Source organism: Saccostrea echinata, unplaced genomic scaffold (assembly GCF_033153115.1).
Source record: "Saccostrea echinata isolate AGI-Se365-2 ecotype Australia unplaced genomic scaffold, CSIRO_AGI_Sech_v1 ptg000054l, whole genome shotgun sequence".
Lineage (NCBI taxonomy): Eukaryota > Metazoa > Mollusca > Bivalvia > Ostreida > Ostreidae > Saccostrea > Saccostrea echinata.
The window spans coordinates 43,370,705-43,394,584 of NW_026889803.1; the positions used below are offsets into that span (position 1 = coordinate 43,370,705).

General features: G+C 32.5%; 2 protein-coding genes across 3 annotated transcripts; one reads left to right on the top strand and one right to left on the bottom strand.

Annotated features, from left to right (window-relative positions):
- The first annotated feature begins 313 nt into the window (after nucleotides 1–313).
- LOC133206035 (uncharacterized) lies at nucleotides 314–7,787 on the top strand. Of its 2 annotated transcripts, XM_061341941.1 has the most exons (10): nucleotides 314–639; nucleotides 804–891; nucleotides 1,671–1,767; nucleotides 3,767–3,849; nucleotides 4,424–4,546; nucleotides 4,971–5,021; nucleotides 6,053–6,388; nucleotides 6,878–6,990; nucleotides 7,100–7,251; nucleotides 7,540–7,787. In XM_061341941.1, exons 1-7 carry the CDS (start codon nucleotides 627–629, stop codon nucleotides 6,159–6,161), a joined length of 564 nt encoding a protein of 187 aa, XP_061197925.1. In that variant the 5' UTR covers nucleotides 314–626; the 3' UTR covers nucleotides 6,162–6,388; nucleotides 6,878–6,990; nucleotides 7,100–7,251; nucleotides 7,540–7,787. The 2 variants fall into 2 exon arrangements, with proteins under 2 accessions (XP_061197925.1, XP_061197926.1); XM_061341942.1 differs by lacking the exon at nucleotides 4,971–5,021.
- Nucleotides 7,788–14,441: 6,654 nt separating this feature from the next.
- LOC133204908 (uncharacterized) lies at nucleotides 14,442–16,530 on the bottom strand. Its single transcript, XM_061340650.1, has 5 exons — nucleotides 16,037–16,530; nucleotides 15,627–15,824; nucleotides 15,085–15,176; nucleotides 14,789–14,826; nucleotides 14,442–14,538 (listed from the first exon to the last, which is right to left on the bottom strand). Exons 1-5 carry the CDS (start codon nucleotides 16,329–16,331, stop codon nucleotides 14,442–14,444), a joined length of 720 nt encoding a protein of 239 aa, XP_061196634.1. The 5' UTR covers nucleotides 16,332–16,530.
- Between the last annotated feature and the right edge of the window lie 7,350 nt (nucleotides 16,531–23,880).

Genomic DNA, 23,880 nt, shown 5'->3' on the forward strand with positions numbered 1-23,880 from the left:
TAACGCCGCCGACGACAACGACGACAACGACGACAGACAACGGACAAATTTCGATCAGAAAAGCTCACTTGAGCCTTCGGCTCAGGTGAGCTAAAAAGGTGAAAGATTTTCTCCCTGTCTTACTCGTACATTACAACTAAAAAATTCTGTGGACATGCCATTTATTTTCACCATAGATTTAACACCTTTGTACATATTTTGAATATATTGAAAACATTTACCATTTATACCATGAAAATGTAACTTGGTCCAAAGCCCATTCCGCCATACAGTATCAAATGCCTGTTTAAAGTCAACAAAGGCGCAAAATTACGATGGCCGACAGCGGCCGCCACTTTTGAATAGAAATATTGTCATTTTGTACAGCGCTTTTGTCAATTTTTGTTGACAAGTTACAACTCAACTAGTAATGCAATATGTACATGTACAATTCTTACACTGACAAAGTTCACCTGCGAAAAACATTAAAATTCTTTCGTGGGATATGAAATAAAACAGGTGACTTGAAAGAGATAATGTTCTATCAGTTCTTCGATAATATAGCAAAGGAAGTGAATTTCACACTTAATTAGTCTGGAGCTAGATTCTGTTTACGTCAAAAGTGCACCGCATTGTATGAAGAAATAATGACCGATACAAGTAAGTAAAAATAATCCTTTTACAAAAATTGTGAAGTTACCAATGATTTTAATGCATTTGCATTAATGTTCGTGAGACTAAACTTAGTACAATATTATACAAAAAAAATTTCAGCAAATGATTAAATATTTGTATCGTGTTTCTTTTTTTTTTCACGTATGCAGATAGTTTGTTACTAGAATACGCCGCCAAAAATATGAGCCACAAAGAAATTTCATTGGTGATGATCAAGGAGCATAATATACATTTGAGGTAAATGATATTCTCTATGTAACTTACATCTGCTGTTATTTATTTATAATAATAATAGTAATTATTTTTTTTGTTGCTGAAATTGGTTTGAGCTTGAACATTGTTTGTTATCTCCATATAATTTTGATTTGAACATATTTTATTGTATAATTAATGCAAAAGGAATTGGTAACAATTTCTTACAACTTAGAAAATTCTTTCCCTGTAATATATACAACAATTATAATTATAGTGATTGTAGAACCTACAAAATATTTCAAAGACACTTAAAGGTTCAACATTAACAAGTCTATAATGATGCATGTATATGAATACACAATGACAACAATGCTTGCCAAAAATAAATAAATAAATAACAGTAATAATAAACATGATAAACAAACATAATTTAAACAAAATCACCCATTGAATGGAATGAGGGTGTACATACTCAAGCATAGAAATTAAGAAGAGACATCAGCATGAATATATATGTAAATCGCATGACTTGCACGTATATATATGTAGCATACATGTCTGCGCTTCGTGAAATATGGCTACATAACAGATATGTGTAATTTAGATCTACACACCAAACCCAAAATAACAAAAAAAAAAAAAAAAAAAAAAAAAAAAAAATTGCAGAATTTGCCTTAAATGTGTACACATACCTGCATAAATTCGATTCGTACATATGAATAATAATATTTTAAGAATCTCCATGTACAATAATGTATGCTTAAACATTTTCTTTAATGATTTATTCGTTTTACTAATGTCATTATGCATTATGTTCAAAGCTCTAACGCGGTGGGGAAGCGTTTGCTACGGTGTGATTATCCACCAAGGCGAGGATCAACAGGGTACAGTGATGCAAAACTGGAACGTAAAATAAAGGTATTTTTCATTTACATGTATAATGTTCCCATAAATTATTAAGAATTTTTTTTATGATACATTTACCTAAAATATTGGATTAATATCATACGATATATTTTATTTAAAGTGACAGTGTGACGGACAAACGGGAAAATTGACAACAGTAGAATTTTTGCGTGACACATGCAAATTTTGTTCAGTTCTTGAAAATATTAGGTTTCAGAAAATTACAGGTTTCAGAACCTAAAAAATCTAATTTAATGGAGAAAAATAAGAGTAAAAAAAATCTTGGTATAACCCATCACAAAAATATTGCTTCATGTCTTCCTCTTTATTGTACGCATGCGCTGAAAAGTTGAAGAATTTACCATGGTTTCAATATTCCATAGATATAAATGTCGGATGACTGAGAATTTTGATACAATCTTCAAAAAAGATGATCATAACTTATTCCTTACAGTGTACTTCTGCTTGCCCGAATTCAATGTTGTTTACAAGTTTCACGCTAAAAATAAAGGACGCGTGACCTTGTTGACATTGACGATAAAAACAAAGCGATAGATACAACATTTGTTTTTCCGGCACTTATATTTTGCAGTTTTTTTTCTTGCTTTACAGTGGAGTTGAGTTGTCAAAACTTCGCTATATTCATATTTCACAGAAATCTTTTGTTTTGTGATACAATTTTCTTAAAAGAAAAACATCGTTTTGACTCATTATGCAACTTTAATGGCAATATCCCATACTTTTTACGATACATGCAGTTTTCATGGATTGTCTCCCATCTATTATCGTAGGAGCGGCCCATCTTTTTGTAGTTGTGTTAGGAATTGAGGCGTTATTTCTTTTTTCATTGCCTCGATGAAATAATTCTTTATTGATAACAAACATAGAAGTCATGAATAAAGGTTTTTGAAATTCGCTTTATACTTTGTCTTAATGGTTGTTATTAAGTTTTAATTTGTTTTCTTTTTCATCGAATATTCATTAATTTATGATTTTATAAAAAGTTGTTGCATGAACTGCTCCACAAGATGGGCATGCATAAGATATAGAAACAAAACGTAGTTAGTTTCCGGATATGAATTACAGTACCTGAAATAACTAATAAATTGTAAAAGTTTTTAAGAAGAAGTGAATTTTGTTTTGAATACATCTATTGCAGTTGCAAATGACACCCCGATTTTTGGACATTTCACATATATTTTAGAACATCGGCATCATCACATGACAAAGCTCCACGATATCAGTACGTGGAGTTTGTATTTCCTTTTTTGTCAGCAATTCAGACAGTATGTCATTATAGATATGTTTTGCATTTGTATTTGAGTCAAATAATTTTATGATCATACTATCCTTTTTTTATATCCATGAATTCATTTACTTTGTTTGATCAGACTGAAAATTGAAGTATAAGAAATTATATTTACATTTCCAATGTCTTTGTCCGAGATAAAATTACGAATTGTAAAAATACTTTATTTCTACATAAATCTACTGGTTCATCGATAGGCGCGGTTAAAAAAAAATCACGTGCGGGGCGGGACAAATAGAGACAGAAGCGGGGCTAATAGCACGGGAATTTGCAGAATCAGGAGCATGTAAATATAAGGAATAACTGTCAGATTTTTTGGATTCATGACGATGATCAATCGATTGGCTTGCGTGATAATTTTATGCATAAACGCCTTGGGCGCTTTTTGCAAATTATTGCCCAAGCCACTCGATTGATCACATCATGAATCCAAAAAATAAGACAGTTATTCCTTAAGCACAGAAAAAGTAAAGCAATGGAACAATTTTCAAAAGAAATGTACCATGTATTTTTTAATGTTAGAATAAAAAAATGAATTATATATATATATATATATATATATATATATATATATATATATATATATATATATATATATATATATATATATATATATATATATATATATATATATAATTTAATTTTTTAAAAATATAGTTTGAATATCACATTGATTATATCTACTTGCATTTCAATTTACAGGACATGCTACAATCTTCGCCACCGACAGTTGGCTATAGACATATGACAGACAAGCTCAGACATCTAAATATACCAGTTCGCAGGTACATTATTTTTTTGTAAAGTCATAATGATTTTATAGCATTTATATTTTAGTCAATTAGTCAAGAAGCAAAACTTTACTTCAAAAAGTTTAAACTTGTTTTCTAGCTTCCCTCTTAAACATCAATACAAGAAGAATCATTTAGACTCGAGTTATGACGTCTTTTCTGACTTTATTGTATGATTGTATTATAGAACTTATAAATAACTATGTTTTAGTCATTTAAAGTTGGCATTGATGTAAAACGGTGTACAAACGTTCATCATTTAGTGAACCCCCATTTTTTTTTTATTAAGGGGAGGGGCTTGCAGATTGTGGAAATAAATATTTTTCCTCCAAAATGTTGAAAATAAATTTTCTGTCCTAGACTGGCGATATGTCCTCGGCTAGAGTTTCGGTTTGGCATGAAAATACATGTAAATAATCTGACTCGAAAAAGAATTGCCACCGGGCCCTTTCAGAATCAACTAGTCGTCCCCTTAAGTTTTCTATAATGCCTTTAACAGTTGCCACATTATGCATAGTTAAATATTTTTATGCAATCAAGTCCACTTTAAAATTTTATCTTATTTCAGAGATAAAGTAATGGAAATTATGAGACGAATTGACCCACTCGGTGTTGATTTTCGAAGACGCCGTCGCATCAAACGAAAAATATATTATTCACAGGGTCCAAATTATATATTGCATGTTGATGGGTAAGATGATATGTCAGGTCATGTAAAACTGATTAATATCGAAAAGATTAAATTCCAAATCTCCTTCCGCGTCGGGGAAAATTTTTCATCCCTTGGAGACTAACATAATCAATGTTGCCCTCAACTCCAGTCAACTTTTGCAAAATGATCATCGCCCATTCCATCCCCCAACCCCCACCCCTATATGTTATTTCTCTCAACTAAGGGATTCCTTGACCTTTCATTTTCTGTCATCCCTTCATTCTAATTTAAATATATTGAGCTCGAATACTGTTTGTTATCTCCACATATTTCATTCAAAGAAAGCTCACAACCATTGTAATGTCACTTTTTCAGTTTATAAATAGAATGAGTTTTAAATGAAGAAATGCTCAAGAAATCAAGAATATCTTTTGTTTAAAATCAATTATTTGCACACTTACAGATATGACAAATTAAAACCGTTTGGATTTCCTATTCATGGATGCATAGATGGGTAAGTCAAATTTTGATTTAATTAACTTGTTCAATGACTTTTGTCAAGGACCTGTGCACAGCAGGCACTTCATTTCTCTTCCTGACCTTAAAATATACTTCAGTAATAGATTTCATTATATACCAGTGGGCCAATTTCAAGCTAACTTCCCACCAGAATCCTTTGGTGAAGAGAATTCAAGTTTGTTCAAATAAAAGGATAATAAGGACTTAGTTTAAATTTCATGGCACCTTACAAAAATCTTCTCAAGAGTAACTGAACCAGAAAATATGAAACTTACATTGAAATTTCCTGACTTAGTGTAGACTCAAGTTTGTTCAAATTGTGACTCACGGGGTAGGATAGGGCCCCCCATGGGCCATCAGATGTTTACATAGGAGTATATAGGAAACAAAACATTTAAAATTCTTCTAGTCAAGAACAGGAACGCCATTGTAAGTCATTTTATATGTAAACACCCGCAGGTAGTGAGTATAGATCCCAGTTTGTTTAAATCATGCTCCCCTGTGGGTAGCATGGGGCAAGAATGTGCGATGAAAATGTCTACATAGAACTATAGGGGGAAATCACTGAAAATAATTTTCTCATAAACAGCAAAGCCATGACTAGTCATATTATATGAAAGCATTTTAAGATAGTGTAGATTTAAATTTGTTCAAATCATGACCCCCAGGAATAAGGTGGGGCCACAATGGGCGATCAAATGTTTACATAAAGTATAAAGGAAACACCTTTAAAAGTTTTTCTCAAGAAACAGCGAAGCCCAGGTCAGTCATATTTATATAGAATCATCCTCAGGTAGTGTAATATGGGAAAAAATCTGCTGGTGAAAAAATAGCAGGGCCATAGTGGTTCAGGTAAGCATTGTGGCCCATTGGCCTCTTGTATGAGAGTTATATGGTTGTTTTTCAAGATGATACGTTATTAAAATGATAGTGAAGGTGGAGGTATACCTTGTGGAAGTGTTCTTTGATAGCGATGTCTGAAACTCGCCAGTGCTGTAATCATCTTTTCCAATTACAAATACCTAGGTTTTCACGACGAATTATGTGGCTTGAAGTAGGGCCTTCTAACAATGATCCAGAGATAGTGGCCTGCAATTTTGTCCAAACTGTAGCGGCTTTGAGAGGTATCAAATAATATTACAAACTTTCTATTCAGTTTCTGTACTTGCAATCATGCATATATTCTGTATGAAAATTCATTATTATATAACATGTATAATAGGATGCCCAAGAATACTACAAAGTGACCCGGGAACAGAAAACATAACCATGGGTGCTCTTCAGTGTTTGTATCGAAATCCAGAACAAGATCAGTCCACGGCAAGAGACTGTTATCGAGTTACCAGATCAGTTTTCAATCAGGTGCGTGATTGGTCAACTATGTTGTACGTCATTGTAAAGCTTTGATCATTTCTTTATGTCCATTGTCAGAAACAAAATTCACACAGTCTATATCACATTAAACCACTCGTCCATTTCATACCAAAAAAAAAAAAAAAAAAAAGAAAAATTCAACCTGGATACCTATGATGTAAGCACCATGCACACCATATGGAATTTGATGTAGTACTACAGTCTGTCGAGATAGAAGACAATCTAGAATTACTTAGACTGTGCATCCTGGTAGAATTTTATCTCCTTCGAGTGACCTGTCTTATGTACATGTGTGTTTTATAAGAAAGGATTTTGATGGATTTCTCCTGTGGAAATTGTCTGTCTAATATCGTGGGATATACAAAAAAAATAAGGAAAAAAAGAACTAAATCCGAAGTCTCAATAGAGCAATCCGAAGTAACTGTCAAACAGAAGTAAATCGAATATCCAAGAAATTCACGTACATTATTTTCACAGAGAATTGAGGCATGGTGGAGCATGATGCGCCGGCATGAAATGGAATGGTGGATATCTTTTTTCAAGGAATTGGAGACTGATGGTTTCTTTCGTAAAGATGTGATAAATGATGTGTAAGAATTGGCAAATAATATTCTTTATGCTCATTGACTTAAACATATACGGAATAATAATGTTGAGAAGAGTTTATATAGTAAATGCTCTACATAATTATGTTTCCAGGTATTCATTGCGATTTTGCTTTATGCCAGTTCTACAAAACGTCCTGGATGCGGTAAAAGAACAATGGAACAATCACCCAATAGCATACAACAGACACTCTGCTTGTCCACATGGTCGTCCAAATGTACTTTATATACTGCCAGAGGAAAAGGGTACTACACTTAATGCTTGAAGTTCATGCATAAAATAACCTCTTCTAAAAGAGGGCTTTTCCCTGCCTTTAATGTGAAAGAAATGCACATAAATTAGGTAAAAAAAATGCTATCAAGTCACTTCCCTCGACATTCACAATGAAAATTTAAAAAAAAATGCAGTTGAAATTCTAAAACACAGTGAAAGCGGATAGGGTATGTGCTTGTTAATTAAATATCAAACCGTCCCAATTCTTTACCTTTTCAAAACTAGGTGCAATTTAAATACATGTATGTTGATATTTACAGGATTCTCTGATTGCATTCACCCCGTTTCTGAAGAAGATATTAACTTCAGCAAACTGCAGTGCAAGGTTCCAACTAGAAGTGGATCTTTGGAATTTGACAATTATTCTAATGCTTTGTTTGGACGAAAAGGGTGGAGTGATGCAACTTCCTGGCAAGAAGCACTTGAGCAATATTTTGAACTGGTTGCAAATAATATGAATTAATCCTATTTTCAACTTTTTCCTGGTGTTTGTTTTTTTCTTTTTTTTTTTTTTTTAAAATTTCCGTGGGATGCAAAATAAAAACTGATAATAATAATAAAACAGCATGCTCAATTGAGAAAATTTTTATTTATTCATATTTTGTTCGCTGTTCAAACCAGAGGCCCTTAGGGCACAACACCTCTTTAGACCCATGTTGTACAGAGAAGAAAAAAAGGATAGGAATAGAAAAATGTTAACCACCGTGTTCTTCCAAGGTGTATTGATAAAAATTCGGGAATGTCAGAATATACTCCAACACAGAATTCTTTTCATCATGATATAGACCTAGAGAAACACAGGACTCTTTAGCAGTTCATTTCTACAAATTTTTTTTATACTATTGACGATTATTGTATACATGCAATTGGCATTGGGAAAAAAATACATTGTGATAGTATATAATGTCGCTTACCATTACAATCATGAACGAACACAAAAACCTGAACTTGAATATATTTAGGAAAGTATTAAAAAATTTATTTTAAAATTTCACCACAAATAAAAAAATAATTCGGAAATATTAAAAGAACAAATTGCAGTCATTTTGTACAGCATACAATAATTCGGAAATAAAGACCATATAGTTATACGAAAAAGATTCTTCATAGGTAAAAAGGAACTATATGTTTTGAGGATAAGGTCTTAAATTGTTTAAGCTAATTAGTTATTTTTGTACTTAAAAAAAGGGTCTGTCCCAGGGAAGTATTTTGCACCCTGGCATTTTTTTTTAAAGAAATACATTAATTTTTTTAAAGATAATTCTCTGAAAAATCTAACACAATAAACGTTCAGAACCCTGACATAGTTGAACATTAACACGTTTTCCTCATGCTTCATATTTTAGTTTTTCTTAATCCCAATCATTGCTCCTTTATAACATCCCTTTATAACATCTGGGTCATTGTTTCAACTTGAAAAAAATATTACAGATGAAACACACAATGTATTCGATGAGAGGTTGAAGATGATATTATGCAGAGTTTACAACCACATTGTCATTTGGGCCCTTTGGCGCAATTTTTCGACCAAAATCTGTAATATAATTTTTAAAAAAAGTCTGTTTCTCCTTTTTCGACACAGTCATTTAACAACAGAAAGATAGGTAGGATTTTTTAAAAAGATACATGCAACGTTTTATCATTAAAATTTATCATTACTATAAATCACTCATCATCACAAGGCTGACTGAATGACCTATCTAAAATAAAATCAACCCGATGAAAACAGATATGACATGAAATACGAAGTGTTTGTGAAACACTAATGCCCCTGTATGGTAGATCAACACCAATTTTAATTTTTTTTATGTACGTCAAACTCCAAGGTCAAGACGTTAAAATTATTGGTACGTAAAAAAGTCCTTGTCACAAGGAATACACATGTGAAACATGAAAGCCTTAACCCCAACCAAAGTTATAAATATGGTTATAGTTTTTGCGGACAGTCAGACCAAAAACTATATACCCCGAATTCTTTGATTATGGGGGCATAAAATAAAAATTCCAATGAAAAGAGGAATATAAACCTTAGCGTAGGGTCAATTTTTGTTGCTTGGTCGACAAAAGGGTAAACACGCGATATTTTAATTAAAACCAGTCTGACATGCATATGTAGAGTATGTGTAAAACACGAAGAGAGAAACGAGAAATGAAAATTGAATATAATTAAGGAATGATAAAAACCAATTACCTCAAAATGTCAACTGAGGGGACAGCTTTTGCCTTGATTTTATTTTGTTGGAGAAGAGGCTGAGTGAAATTAAAACATCGACTTAAAACACCTGACAGATTTAATTAGATATCTACAGCAGAAAAGTACATGTTTAACTGGTAAGAGACGGATCACCTCAAATTATTATCTGATTGTTACATAATCAAAGAAACAAAACGTTAAATAAAATATTTATACGTCTGTTTATCAATAACATATATATAGTACGGAAAGCTATTATAACATTGACATTAAATTTCTCTTATGATATTACCAGATTTCTATATCACAAGGATTATCTTGGTGGCAGTAAAATCTGGTAATCTGCATCAATTGATTCTTTTTTGACAAAGGTATAATTAGAGTTTTAAAATAGTTTGGACTATTATATAGTATGCCAGCGGAAATACGTTCAATAAGTTTATCACTCAAGATATCAGTTGATGACTTTATTATTTTAAGAAAAAGGTGGGTAAGCATTTCTTTCGTGTGATAGTGTTGTATGAATTAAATCTGTCAAGATTTTACGTTTTTTCAGTGTGGGATACTTGTGCGGGTCGCTGATAAATCTGACCTAAGTAAGATGTTTTCGATTCGTAGTTTAACCCAAAATGGGTGTTAACAAATGCCAAATCGTACATTTCAAAGTTAACTTCCGAAGGAAGCAATAGTCTATTTATACATGTTGTCGCGGTTGGAAACCGCCCCTCTTCCAGCTGGAACACAATATTGTTGGCTGTATAGCATATCCCAACACAGGTATTTCTCTTGCTCCTGTTACGAAAGCTAGAATGTTTTCCAGACTGACCTTGTCACCCCGTCTTCCAGCTGAAAAAAATTATACCTTTAAATTAACATTTTTACTTTAATATGATAAACAAAAAGTACATAATTTTTAGGTGCATTGTTTATTCGGAATACCTAACAACAGCGGATAAATTCGAACTCTTCTTTTTTTCCGTCAGAGAATCACTGAACACTGCAGTACGTACCGTAGACATCTCTGACGTATTTGAGGAATTGTCTATACATGTATATTGTTTCTTCAACCCTCCTCCTATTAGTCCCTTCCTCGCTGAACTTGACTTCGAATGTTTTGATAAACTTTTGTACGGTGAGTACAATATTTTCAATTCTTCGAAAAAGGAACTTCAGGGTTCTTTTGCCCCTCATCAACTGTAAAACATTGTTTTATGTATATACTAATTTTTTTTCTAAGGACATGTACCAGCATCATTTAAAAAGGCATAATCTGTATATTCAAAGAACGACATGTAATCAAACTACCAGGAATTAAATCAGTATTTAAAAAGCATTCAATATAATTACATGTAGTTGAATAAACATCTTTAAATAAATGTAAGCTTTGAATTGTAAATTTTTTGGACTATCATTGAATCATAACGCACACGTATTTCTAACGCGCTATTGAGCGGAATTTAAATTCCACATCGTTCACAGGTTTCAGTGATATGCATTTTTTATGGACTCATAACAAACCCCACAAGGATTCAACGGGAAGAAGCCAGTTGAAATGCTTTTTGACGAGAAAGACGTTTCTTACTAATACAACTATGTTTTTAAAAATATTCCTATTTCAATATGGAATTGGAATATAAATTATATCCTTGTCCGCATCCAAACAGTGATTTTTTTTTTTTTTTTTGGCAAGGTAATCTGTTAGCGAAGCGACATGCTTGTGATTCAATCTGGAGTGGAGTCACATAAATAGATATGTCAGCAACCTACGTGGGCTAGCTCTGTTATAAAAAAAAACACATGGTACGCAGAAGAAAAAATTTTAATTGATTTGAAATAGCTCCTCCCCGTAATATGACCCAGACTACTTTTTTTTATTACTGAATTTTCTCCAAACTTAACCTAGCGCCCTATCAGTGTACCATAAATCTTGGGTTGCTGAAACAATAACGAGAATGACTTGATAACTTTGTGGGGATTTTTTATGCAAGTGTGTGCATTGTTTGTTCACAACTAACACAGATTAAGAATACATTATTTTGAGAGAACATATAGTTATGGTGCTTCACTTCTATTTAAGCTTTTATAAAATGACCAAGAAATTAGCTATAGAAGTGTTTTGCTCATTTTTAATGAAGTAAGCAATCATTAATATCTAATTGTAAACACTTAAACTTATTTAATTTTTGCACTTATTTTCTTGAACCCTTTTAATAATGCCAAACAAACCCACAAAATCTGATCGGTAACGTGTTATTTTACAGCATTATTGTGCTGTGCGATAAATTTGACAAATGATCGACGTTTATAGCCATGGGAATTACCTAAATGTTATAAAGTTCAGCAGTTGTAAACAGCAGAATCTTAATAAATAGATGGACTTGTTTATCTTAAATATTTGGTCAATTTATTAGCATAATCTCTTTGATGTTTCATGTCCAGATTCATTGTTGATATTTAGACCTTTTAAGCTGAGGGTTTAAGAGAGCTAATGTTAACTTGTCATCGTCTTTTCTAGAATCACTGGCCAATTCATCTGACTGGTCATACTTCACATTAATGTAAAAAAAAAAAAAAAAAAAAAAAAACATAGCTCTAAGCATATTAGATATCTCCCCTATTGTGACCGTCTACTCGATCCATCTAGTTATGTTATTAGTCCCCTACCGGTGAAACCGGAGGGGACTATAGGTTTCCTCTGAGTCTGTCCGTCCGTCTGTCTGTCTGTCCGTCCGTCTGTCTGTCTGTCTGTCCCTCTGTCTGTCTGTCAGTCTGTCCCACTTGGTTTTCCGCACTTTTTTCCTAAATGCTTGCAGATATTGAGCTGATTTTTGGTATGTGAGTGTATTTTGATGAGTTACAGATCAAGTTTGAATTTCCTTCCGCTTCATTGATTTTTGACGGAATTACGGCCTTTTCAATTTTTACGGGTTTTCCGCAATTTTCTTCTAAACGCTTGTAGATATGGAGCTGATTTTTGGTATGTGGCTTTACCTTGATTAGTTATAGATCAAGTTCGCATTTCGTCCCGCTTCATTAATTTTTGACAGAATTATGGCATTTTCAATTCTTAACGGGAACCAGATTACATGCACTTGCCGGTAGGGGACTAGTATTGCTAATGCAATACTCTCAGAATGCTTGTTGATACGGGAATAGCTGAGTGTATATGCAGATGTTTTCACACTTGTATTAATGTCGCAACAAAATCAGGTCTATAGTATAATGCTTTACAACACATTTGGAATTGGGTTCACTTCCTTACCATGCACATCTAAATTCCGTATTTTATTTCGCTTTTTAATCTTGTAATTTCTTCTTCTTTTTTTCATTTAACAATTTTGTTCTTTATTTTGTAAATTTAGTTATTTTATTTATATTTTTTATTTTGCACTATTGGGCTTTCGGAATTAAACGACTAAAAGTGCGTTGTGAATAATTCACGGTAAAACGAGTCGTAAATAATTTAATATTATTAAAAGCGGGAAATTTCATAATTTAGAGACATTAGTAACCAGCAGGCAAACACTATAAAATCAAAGATGTACCTGAATCAGCCCTGTCTTTTCCAGTCCCCGGACGAACTGGTCTTTTTGCTCTGATTCCGGAGATTGGAAGAGCTGATCCAGAAAGTCAGCTAATGACCCTCCTTGAATAGCACTCAGACCTGGAATTCAGATAAATAAAGAAGGAAAATAGCAATTTGCACATCTATAAGGTAAATATATATGTAACGTCCGAGCAATTATCAGATAAATTAATTAGTCCATTTCTTATTGCAGGTAGCAATAATATGTAAAATATAAGTAAACGCTCAATGCGTAATCCAGGTATTTAATCGCTCCCGGCGATTTACTCCTGCTTTGGAAATCAAAAGTTAGTATCGGGTTAAATTTTATTTACACATAATCATAGTTAAGAATCATCCAAAATCAACACAATAAAACACTGTATAATTAATCCTGGAACAATTTTTGAGCGAAGTATCTCCCAACAGAACTATATGAAAAAACTGTCCTCGTATCAAATAAGTACCCGTATATATACTAAATGACCATCACTCCTAAGGAGTGATGGGGTATAAACAAATGACCGTCACTCCTAATGAGTGACCGGGAGTTATATAAATACTGCAGAATATTAAATAAACAAATAAAATAATAAATTTAGAAAAAGGCTGACTTAAAAATACGTGACATATAATAATGCTGTATGACCTCCTTTTTGCTTAAAAATAGATATTGAATCCTTGTTCGATCATTTTTGCAAGATTTTTTGATATATCTCGGTATTTATTTTCTGCCATTATTGTTATTTATGCCAGGGTAAAAATAGTTAACTTTTACATTAATCCGTTGAGTTATTCTAAATTTTAATTTTGACTAACCTATTGTGATTCCAGCGTAATAATAGTAATAACGCGCCAGTGCCTCCTCGTCTAAGTGCAAGGTGACTATACCATTTGAAACTGACACAAGTTTCTCTTTGATGGCAGTGAGCATCAATTCGAAAAATTCCCTCCTAGGTCCACCATAATCTTCGGCGTTCTCCCCATGGAAGTTTACTTCCAAGGGATATCTGAGGTTTTCAAGATGCTGCAACTCCTCAATGGCATCCTGGAATATGTCACCGCGACTAACAAAAATAGAGCAGGTCTCTCCTTCGATGACCACCGACTCGTGGGATATATCCAGTGGCCGTCCCCTCATGTAGATGGACTGATATTCTTTAAGAATTTCCACTGGATCAGAGGACTGTGTTCTGGAAAAAAAAAATATATCAACTGTATGTGAGTGCATGGAAGTTCGGAATGAAGCATTCATTGAAACATGAATTAATACATGTAACTTTTAATTCAAACATACAAAACATGTGATATTTTAGCAATTTTTTTTTAAATGCATACCCATATCTTGTTTACTTTTAATTGTTTTCTTAAAGTATTGAAAATAATAATGTCAGTTAGAACACTTACTTTAAAACTTTTTCCGCCAAATATGACGGAATTTCTGATGGCATTGCATATGATCCCGGAACAGGCTCCTCCATGTCTATGGATTCTGTCACTCTACAATTAACAAATACATACATATTCATACATATATGAATGTCATGGTAATCGGTGCATATTTTAAACATTTATATTCACTTTTCCGAAACTATTTTTATCTATTCCTTAAGTAATAAGTTCTGATACAAAAATAATAAAAGACTATTAATTATCCGATTTATAAGTTTGACTAACCTAAAGAGCCGAAGTGTGTACGAATATATCATTCCCATTGTTATAGATTGCATACAATGAAATTGATCTTTACTCGATAGATAACTTTTTGAAAATAACCTGTTTTTCTCCCTAAAACGTGTCAGAAATTAATTTAAGACAATGAACAATATGAGTTGTCAACAGTTCATTAATCGCAGTGAATGTCTGTTATGGCCACGGCCCTCTCTTTTTGGCATATTTACGAATAGTCATGATTGAAATTGCCAACTTATGTTAAATGATTTGTTAAAAAATATCCATGCTCTGGCCATAGCTATATGCATACTTAACCCTCATATAGTGGCGTTGAATAAGGCATATTATAAAACTTGGCCTGGCCCTTCTGACCTGGCTTTGCCTCAAAGTTGGCCTGGCCTCTATTTTGGCCTCTAATTTGGCTCCAGACCTGGTCTCAAAAGTTGGCCTGGCCTCAAATTTGGCTTCTGTAAAAAATTGTTGGCCTCACACACCAAAAAAATTTCTTTTTCAGAATTTTGATTGATTTTATTGATATTTTATTGGTTTCAGTTTTCAAAGTTAAAACAGATAAATAATATATTTCTGTTGATTTTTAAATGTGTACGTTAAAATAATCATGATCCACCACCATCTGATTTATTTTATTGATTATCGATCAATCAGTTCTCATAGATTTCTTATTAATATGATTTGAAAACATTTCATACTGACGCACTACCAATAGTCTTGCTTGATTATTTACAACAGTGTTTCAAAGTTTATTTTGTATTTTCCAAAGTATGTACATTGAAAACAATCTCAAGATATATTCCAAAGGGACCAGGCCAGGTTTTATAGTATGCCGTTGAATCATTCACAGTATGGAGACAAAATGTCTTTGATTAAATTTATTTGAAGGGTTCTAACCATACAGCATACCAAAGAGGTTTCTTCGGTTAAATAATGATTATGAACCCTATCTGAATACTGACCCAGTTTCAGTAGTCCCTTTTTATTTTCATCTTCTTTAGGAGTGGAGGTCAAAGGCAATATTTCTGGTAAATCATCGGAGGACGAGGAATCGCTGATGATTTCAATATCCTCAGAATGTTGATTTGCCTCATAGTCAGCTTAAAAGATTCATCGTTGGAAACATCATTACCATTGTATTTAATATGCAGGTTATAGTTGAGGTTTGTGGAGCTCTTGAAAGTGTGCCAATATTTTAGTCTTTATACGTAAACCATTTTCCCCCTCTCTCTCTCACTTTCAAATACCTTTCGCTCAAAATAATTTGGAATTGTGCTATGAGTGTAAATTGGTGAATACAGTATTCCCTTACCTTTCGTACACAAAAATAATCTAAGCCTATCGAATCGTCTTTGAGGGTCAATACTGTCCCTGTAACCTTTAATTGAGAAGGGTTCGTCGGATCCAGGAATTTTGTTTACTATAGAACCATCCGGATATAATAAGTGGAATAGCTCATTTGATTTGTATTTTTGTCTGAACACTCTGTTTTGATCAGAAAATTTCTCAAAGGCTGCATTCTTTATATCATCTGACACGTTTCCTTCCTTGGAGAAAGGTCCAACTATCACCATTCCCCCGCATCCAGACAGACTAAGCGCAGACATCTTACAAAACACCCCATTTTTGAAATATCCATTTCCAACAGAAATCTGAAAAGGAATCAAATGTAACAGTTCAAATTTTTGGTCACTCCAAATAAATTAATACCTACTCGTAAACATCAATATTCCAAGATATGTCTGCACAGAACTACTTGTAACACGACTACAAGTTCGAAATGCAATTACAAAATGTACACGGATGGTTATTTCTACGATGGCCGACAGCGGCCGCCACCTTTGATTAAGAATATTGTAATTTTGTACAGCGTTTTTGTCAATTTTTGTTGACAAATTACAACTAAACTGGTAATGTTATATGTACATACAAAGGTTTACACTGACAATATACACCAGAGGAAATCATTAAACTTCTTTCAAGTGATATGAAATGTAGATACATAAAACAGGCGAGGTAATTCTAGATTAGTATTGGCTTCTAGCTAGATATGCTTCCTCGACAGATTGTAGTAATTAATTTAAAAAATCCCACGTTGGTGTACGTACTAGTCACATCATAGATAACCATTTTTTTCTGGGTCTATAAGAAATTTGATTTTTCTATATAGTGGGACGTGACGATGTCTTTGGTGTATGAATTATTTTTTTATTAATGTGCACAAAATAATTCATCATAGTACATGTATAGCTATTTTAATTGGTCGTGACACATAGAAAAATAATTAGTCGACCAGGTGGAATACTTTTGAGGCTGCGTTGGCCTTTAAAAGTGTTTCAAACACTTGATTATTAATTTTATATATTTAAGGAGCAAACACAGACTCCCACATTTAAGGTTGACATTTTATTCTTGTTAAAAAAACGGGTATATTTCCGTATCTAAAGTTTTGTTTTTGATACAATCCAAAAACTTTAGACTGGATGCTCTCATGTATAGCTGCTAAATCCTGTTGCTCTACCTCTGCATAATTGGTAGAATCGAGCTGTCTCATAAACTACATGTATGCGATACAGTACCAACCAGACCCAACCTGACACCAAAGCAGTCCCAGAAAGCAGTCCCCGGGACTGCTTTGGGACCGCTCTGGGACTGCTGTGGGACTGCTCTGGGACCGCTGTGGGACTGCTCTTGGACTGCTGTGGGACTGCTCTGGGACCGCTCTGGGACTGCTCTGGGACCGCTGTGGGACTGCTAAAGCAGTCCCAGAAAGCAGTCCCCGGGACTGCTCTGGGACTGCTTTGTGTCAGGTTGGGTCTGGCTGGTACTGTATATTGATGTGTATCCATAACAAAACTGTATTTATCCACATAATTGTGATAATCCTTAGATTTTTTTTAAGATGCAGCAAGAAAGAAAATGACAAATGACAATTTTACATCTAACATCTAGGGTACGATATCTCAGACTAATTAAGAGTGAAAAATCATTACAAAGCACCTTATCTCTTCCAAGTCATCTGTTTTATGTATGTTAATTTCATATCACAAGAAAGAATTTTAATGTTTTTCGCTGGAGGAAATTGTCAGTGTAAAAACTGTACATGTACATTTAACATACCAGTTTAGTTGTAATTTGTCAACGAAAATTGACAAAAATGCTGTACAAAATGACGGTTTTCTTAATCAGAAAGTGGCGGCCGCTATTTCTCTCTCCCCCCCCCCCCCTTAATTTTGTTTCAAATACGAAATAAACTTGCCATGACTTTATCTTGCTTTTTGCTCTTCTCATTTACGTGAACATGTCTGCTTGGCTGTCTAGATGCTAGTTGCATTCTGTACGACTGAAACATTCCAAATCTCGAAGAATTGTCTGAACAGAGAAAAATACAAACTTGATTTAACGACTCGATGGGGACTAAATAACTTTACAATGAGGATCTTTGACATTTTTGGATAGTAGAGGAATTGCTTTTATTAATTAACACTTTAGAAATAATTTGTCCCAAAGTAATTTACATCTTACAACAAACATTAATAGAAATAATAATAGAATCCAAGTGGATGTAGGCTATGTCTGTCCACTTCTCCAAGGAGAATATAATGACACAGTTTATTCTACCGAATAAAGTAGATTTTAAAAAAAATGATGTTTCTTGTGTCCAGGTTCTTGTTTGTAAGTCATGATTTTATTTTGCTGTATGTACTTGTATCTGTCTAATACTGTACGTATTTTACCTATCCGTAGTTGCCGAAATCCCCAAAAATTAAAAATGAATGGAGTTCTTATAACCTGATATATTTAATTTATGGATTAGTATTTACATCATCGGAATATTTAATCCATTATTTCCTATGAAAATCATGGCTATTTATCAATCAGTAAACGCCGTTTTCAGGCCACCTGTATAAAATCTTAGATAGTGTGCTTTAACTGCTTTTCAATCAATGAAACATACAATGATGTACCTACATGCAATATTGAACTTACTTTATAGGAGTATTTATAGAGACATAGATATAATCAATAAAATGTTTTTCTTTGATGGCTTATGCGGGTTGTGTATTTTTTCTGTTACAGCTACAATCGTGGATTCCAGTTCCAACAATCAGAGAAATTTTTTTTATTGTTTTTAAAAGGCGACTTTTTATTGTAAAAAAGTTATTGAATAAATATTATTTAAACTAGAAATTAAGGATTTTTGCTTTTGATAAAGATTAAAATGCATGCCTATCATCCAATCATACAGAGTATTACAAGTGAAATAGAAAAACGAGTAACGACCTCCGTTAAGGAAATCACATTGAATAATGGGATTGATAAAATAAAGCTCCTGGTTCATATCAAAAGTGTACACACTTGACAAAGATACTGGTCCACTGTTAACAACCAAATAAACTCGTCCTGACACTTGCCATCCGCCATTTGGTTCCAAGAAGACATTCTCTCGACAAAGTATATGGTGTTGTTTATCATCGTGATCTTCTTTAAACCTGACAGAAATTGCATTTGGAAATGCGCTTCCTGTTCGAAATGAAATGTCTAGCTTTTAAGTACGTTGTGCACTTTTAGAAAAATTCATTTCTTTATTACATTGAAAGAGTTAAAATATATATAAACATACGTAAGTCCTCTAGAGTTAGCTTATTATCTTCCGGGATTGGAAAATAAATTAATGTTTCCTCTTCATCATCCAAGCAGCGAATTGGAATATTAGACCTGATAATTATACATAAGCATAAAGAATTAATTAAAATAAAGTTATGGGGTTCCAACTTGTTATCTGATTGGTGTTTAAAGGTAAACATTTTTAAAAAAAAATTCTTAATCTTTTAAATTTAATAAGGCTGACTGTAATATTAAGCAAAAACTTTTGTTCCAGAATGATGTTTCTATAGCAATAAATATCTTGGACTTCATCTAACTGTTTTCATGCAGCAAGATCAGGCTCCGGGGCCATAAAACTTAGATGAGCTCACTTTTGGTTTGAACATATTTTATTGTAATTTCTAATTACAAAGGGATTGGGCACAAGTTCTAAAAACTTATTACGCCCTCTCCCTACATGTAAATTACAAAGATTAAATTAGTTGAATATGTACATTCAAAGTATTCAATATTTGCAAAATTAACAAATCAATGCATTTAAAAGAATCATGCATATAATTTTATAAATACATGCATATATAAATAAAAATATTTATGTTAATACTAATACTAACATGTGAATCTGCCAGAATGTTTGATAAATGTTTGAACAATAGAGAAAAGACATTCATTCTTCACAGCACTCAGTGATTCTATACCCCATAATAAGACATGTGTATCTAAAATGTGAATTTTATCAAATAATAAAAAAATATCTAAAAATTCCTTTCTGGCTTTTTTATACTTTTGACATACAAAAAAATAATGATACGCACATGAGTATAAAGGGCTTGAGATTAAATTGCGTCTGTAAAGGTCATTATTTAATGAACAATTATGTCGAAGTCTGGTCTGGAGAACATTCAGTTGCCAGTTACCATATTCAAAATATGTTGATGGGGCAGATTTTTTAATACTTATTTTAGATTTAAAATTTGACATCAATTGTAAGTTTCTTTTTTCAAGTGGTAATGAGTTCCATTCATTAACTACAGTAGGAATAAACGATGACTTATTAATCTGTAATCTACATTTCGGAATATCTTAATTTTGAACATTTCTAGTAGAATAGTTATAAGTATTACGTCGCATATCTGGAAGTATGTCCATAAGATAATCCGGTACTAAATTATCATACATTTTAAAAATGCTTACTTTTGATCTAAGTCTCAATTTTCCACTATAAATTCCTTATGTAAAAGTGAAACTGAGATCAAAAGTGAGCTCATCAAAGATTTATGGCCCCGGAGCCAGACCTCTTTAAAGAAAAAGCTTTGAAAGCATATTTTAAAATTGAAAAATATAGTTTTATTAATTCGAACTCAGGAACTGTGGTTACGTAAACATTTATAAACATTCGTCTGGAATGTAACCTGTTAAAATTTTGGCCATAGAAGATCACTATGTAGACTAAAAATTTTCTTTCAAAAGTTACAAATTGAAGTGGGTAGGTTCACTAATATCCCTAGATGATCGCTTACATGTATGTATCAGATATAATTCTACCACTATAAATATTGAAACCCATATCTTTATAACATGTGAAAAAAAAATCACCAAAGAAAAGAAATATTTCGAGTAATTAAAATCAAATTTATTTACAAATTCATTCAGATAGTGAACAAAATGTATTTGGTTGTTCAGTAGTGAAGACAAGGAAAGTCAATTTATTAAATATAACATGTTATAGTAATCATGTACTTGTACAGATTATTGTACTTTTTTAAAAAGAATAATTTTTGTCACAAGATCAATTAGCAATGCTATGTACTATTTGTTATACTTTCCATTGGCATGTCTTTTCCTGATTATTGTAACCATTTCACATTTATTTATTTTGGGCTCTTACTTACAAATAAATATTCTGTTCTGTTCTATTATCTATTTCGGACATACTTATAACAGGTTTACAGGTTTATTATGCAGGTATTTTTTTTTCTTCATGCCGTGTTTAGAATATTACATTGGAATGCTAACGAGTACTATATAGATATTTGTAACTATTTATAAAATATCTCTCCTCTTTCTCTCTATCTGAAGTCAAAGAAAGACAACTTGTCCGTTACGACTAGGAGGAGTGCAAGTAATTTGCTATACTGTTTCTGTGTGTGAGTGAATCTCATTTTCAATTACTTTATTATATAAAATGATCCTAAATCGGAAAGGATGGTCAGAATTCTGCACAAGGTCACATGTTCCATACATTATTTAAATTTAAACCCTCCAAAAAATTCTCAAAGTATGTTCGAAGTTAAATTCTAATACTTACATTTTAAGAAAACAATGCCTCTTCTTGGTGTGAAACGCTACGAAATGACGACAATATGCCCAGCGGGAAATAGGATCTCGGACCAATTAAGCGTGAACTTCAATAAAATGCACGTTCTTATATAAAATTATCTTTATCAAGTCACCTGTTTAATGTATCTTAATTTCATATCCCACGAAAGAATTTTAATGTTTTTCGCAGGTGAACTTTGTCAGTGTAAGAATTGTACATGTACACATTGCATTACTAGTTGAGTTGTAACTTGTCAACTAAAATTGACAAAAGCGCTGTACAAAATGACAATATTCATAAACAAAAGTGGCGGCCGCTGTCGGCCATCGTACAAAATAGTTTCTTTTTTCTTTGCATCAAGATATTTGCATCAAGATATTTGATAAAAATTGTAAGGTAAGGATATGATCGAGTGTAGAATAATTTTTCCGAAAACCCGCTTGGTTTTCTTTAAGTAGATTAATTTCATTTGCATAAGCTTCCAATCTAGTATTTAGTATACAAGTAAATACTTTTCCTAAGCAACTTAGCAATGTTATGGGGTGATAATTATCAGGTTTAGTCGGGTCTCCTTATATATATATATATATATATATATATATATATATATATATATATATATATATATATATATATATATATATATATATATATATATATATAGAGGTTAAATTAAACCAATCAACCGTTCTTCGGGAACAAAACCACTTTCGTATATGATGTTAAAATTTTTTAAATAGACTGGCATAAATGTAGTTAACGTTGATGAAATATGCACATTCAGGATATTGTCAACTCCAGCGGATTTACCTTTTTTTTAATTTTTGTTACAGCTTCTAGTATATCATTTTCACGAATAACAGAATTCAGAAACTCGTCGGATATGGCATGGGTTGCATTTGTGACGGATGGTGCATTATTACTATATGTATAGTTCTCTTCATTATCGCTTTCATTGATATTTTTCAAGAAATCATATATATCATTTATATCAACAGAACACTTTTTTTGCTTTATCAGAGGTATTTAAAATTTTTATTTACATGATTTATTATACATGGTCGTAATTAATTAGCGATAATTAATCCGTTCAATTATGTATATTTGTAAATTGTACTTCACCAGAGTATACCCGACAGACCGGACGTATTTCACAGCAGTCCGGATATCTTTTTTTTTTTTTTTTTTTTTTTTTTTTACAACTGTTTATAAACTCAAATTAAACACGTAACATTGTAAAAATGTAGTGCTTGGTAGTTTAGTAGTAGTGCTAGTTGTTTTTTGTTTCTCTATTTCCTTTGTTTTTATGACTTCTTAACTTTCTTCTTTGTCCTGAGGAAGGGACAGGGCGTCCCGAAAATTTGACAATTTTTAATTGTTCGTGTCGTTTCAACTTATTTCAAATGATGTTATCGGGTTAATGACAAAAAGAAATAATTATCAACATGCTAGTGAAAATCTGAAAATTAAGTCAAATCACAACCTCTAACTAACCCCCCCCCCCCAAAAAAAAAAAAAAAACAACACTTATTCAATATTTGACTATCCATTGTAAAACGCCTTTCAACGCCCCATGTAGTACGGTTTTCCAGCATCGTAGATAGCCTCTAAAACAAACACTTCTTTCAATAATGAATTCAATTTCATATCTCAATGAAGTATTGATTTTGCACATTTTGTATTCAATGTTGTATGGGGCCAAATTAGAAAAAATAATTCTAAAAATGAAAGCAATTGATTGAGCGTCGTATCTAAATGTGACGTTTTTGCCGTCAAATATCATTGTGACACATAGCTACATGTTGTACATATATGTGACACGGTAGTTATTCTTAACATCTACGACATCTCAAGTTTAAATTCTGTATAGATATGCTTTTCTTAATAACATGAAAACATTTTTGTAGAGTTTAAAAAATATTTGACCTTGATTTTTCTCTCAGTATTACAAAATTAGCCATTCTACGGATCTTAAAAACTGTGTGACACTGAACCTCCAAACTTTGTGACACACCATCTTATTCAATATCCTCCCAATGAATCTTCTTAATAGCAGGTATCCAACATACATACCAACACAAAATATCATTTTATTCTAAAATATAGTTCTTCACACACCAAAAGGATTATCGAGATGTCAATTTAAAATTGATTTAGCTTATTTTATATTTTTCTAAGTATCCAAAGGCATTTCATGTTCATTCCATATTTCTTCGTTTAACGCTTGT

Bases quoted from the DNA above. Each gene is read 5' to 3' on its own strand.
- LOC133206035 (XM_061341941.1), top strand. The intron at 892-1,670 runs GTAAATGATATT...TTATGTTCAAAG, and splicing joins GAGCATAATATACATTTGAG to CTCTAACGCGGTGGGGAAGC. The intron at 4,547-4,970 runs GTAAGATGATAT...GCACACTTACAG, and splicing joins TATATATTGCATGTTGATGG to ATATGACAAATTAAAACCGT.
- LOC133204908 (XM_061340650.1), bottom strand. From the start codon at position 16,331: ATGTCTGCGCTTAGTCTGTCTGGATGCGGGGGAATGGTGATAGTTGGA. The intron at 15,825-16,036 runs GTAAGGGAATAC...GAATCTTTTAAG, and splicing joins ATTATTTTTGTGTACGAAAG to CTGACTATGAGGCAAATCAA. The intron at 14,539-14,788 runs GTAAAGATCAAT...TGTTAATTGTAG, and splicing joins TTCAAAAAGTTATCTATCGA to AGTGACAGAATCCATAGACA.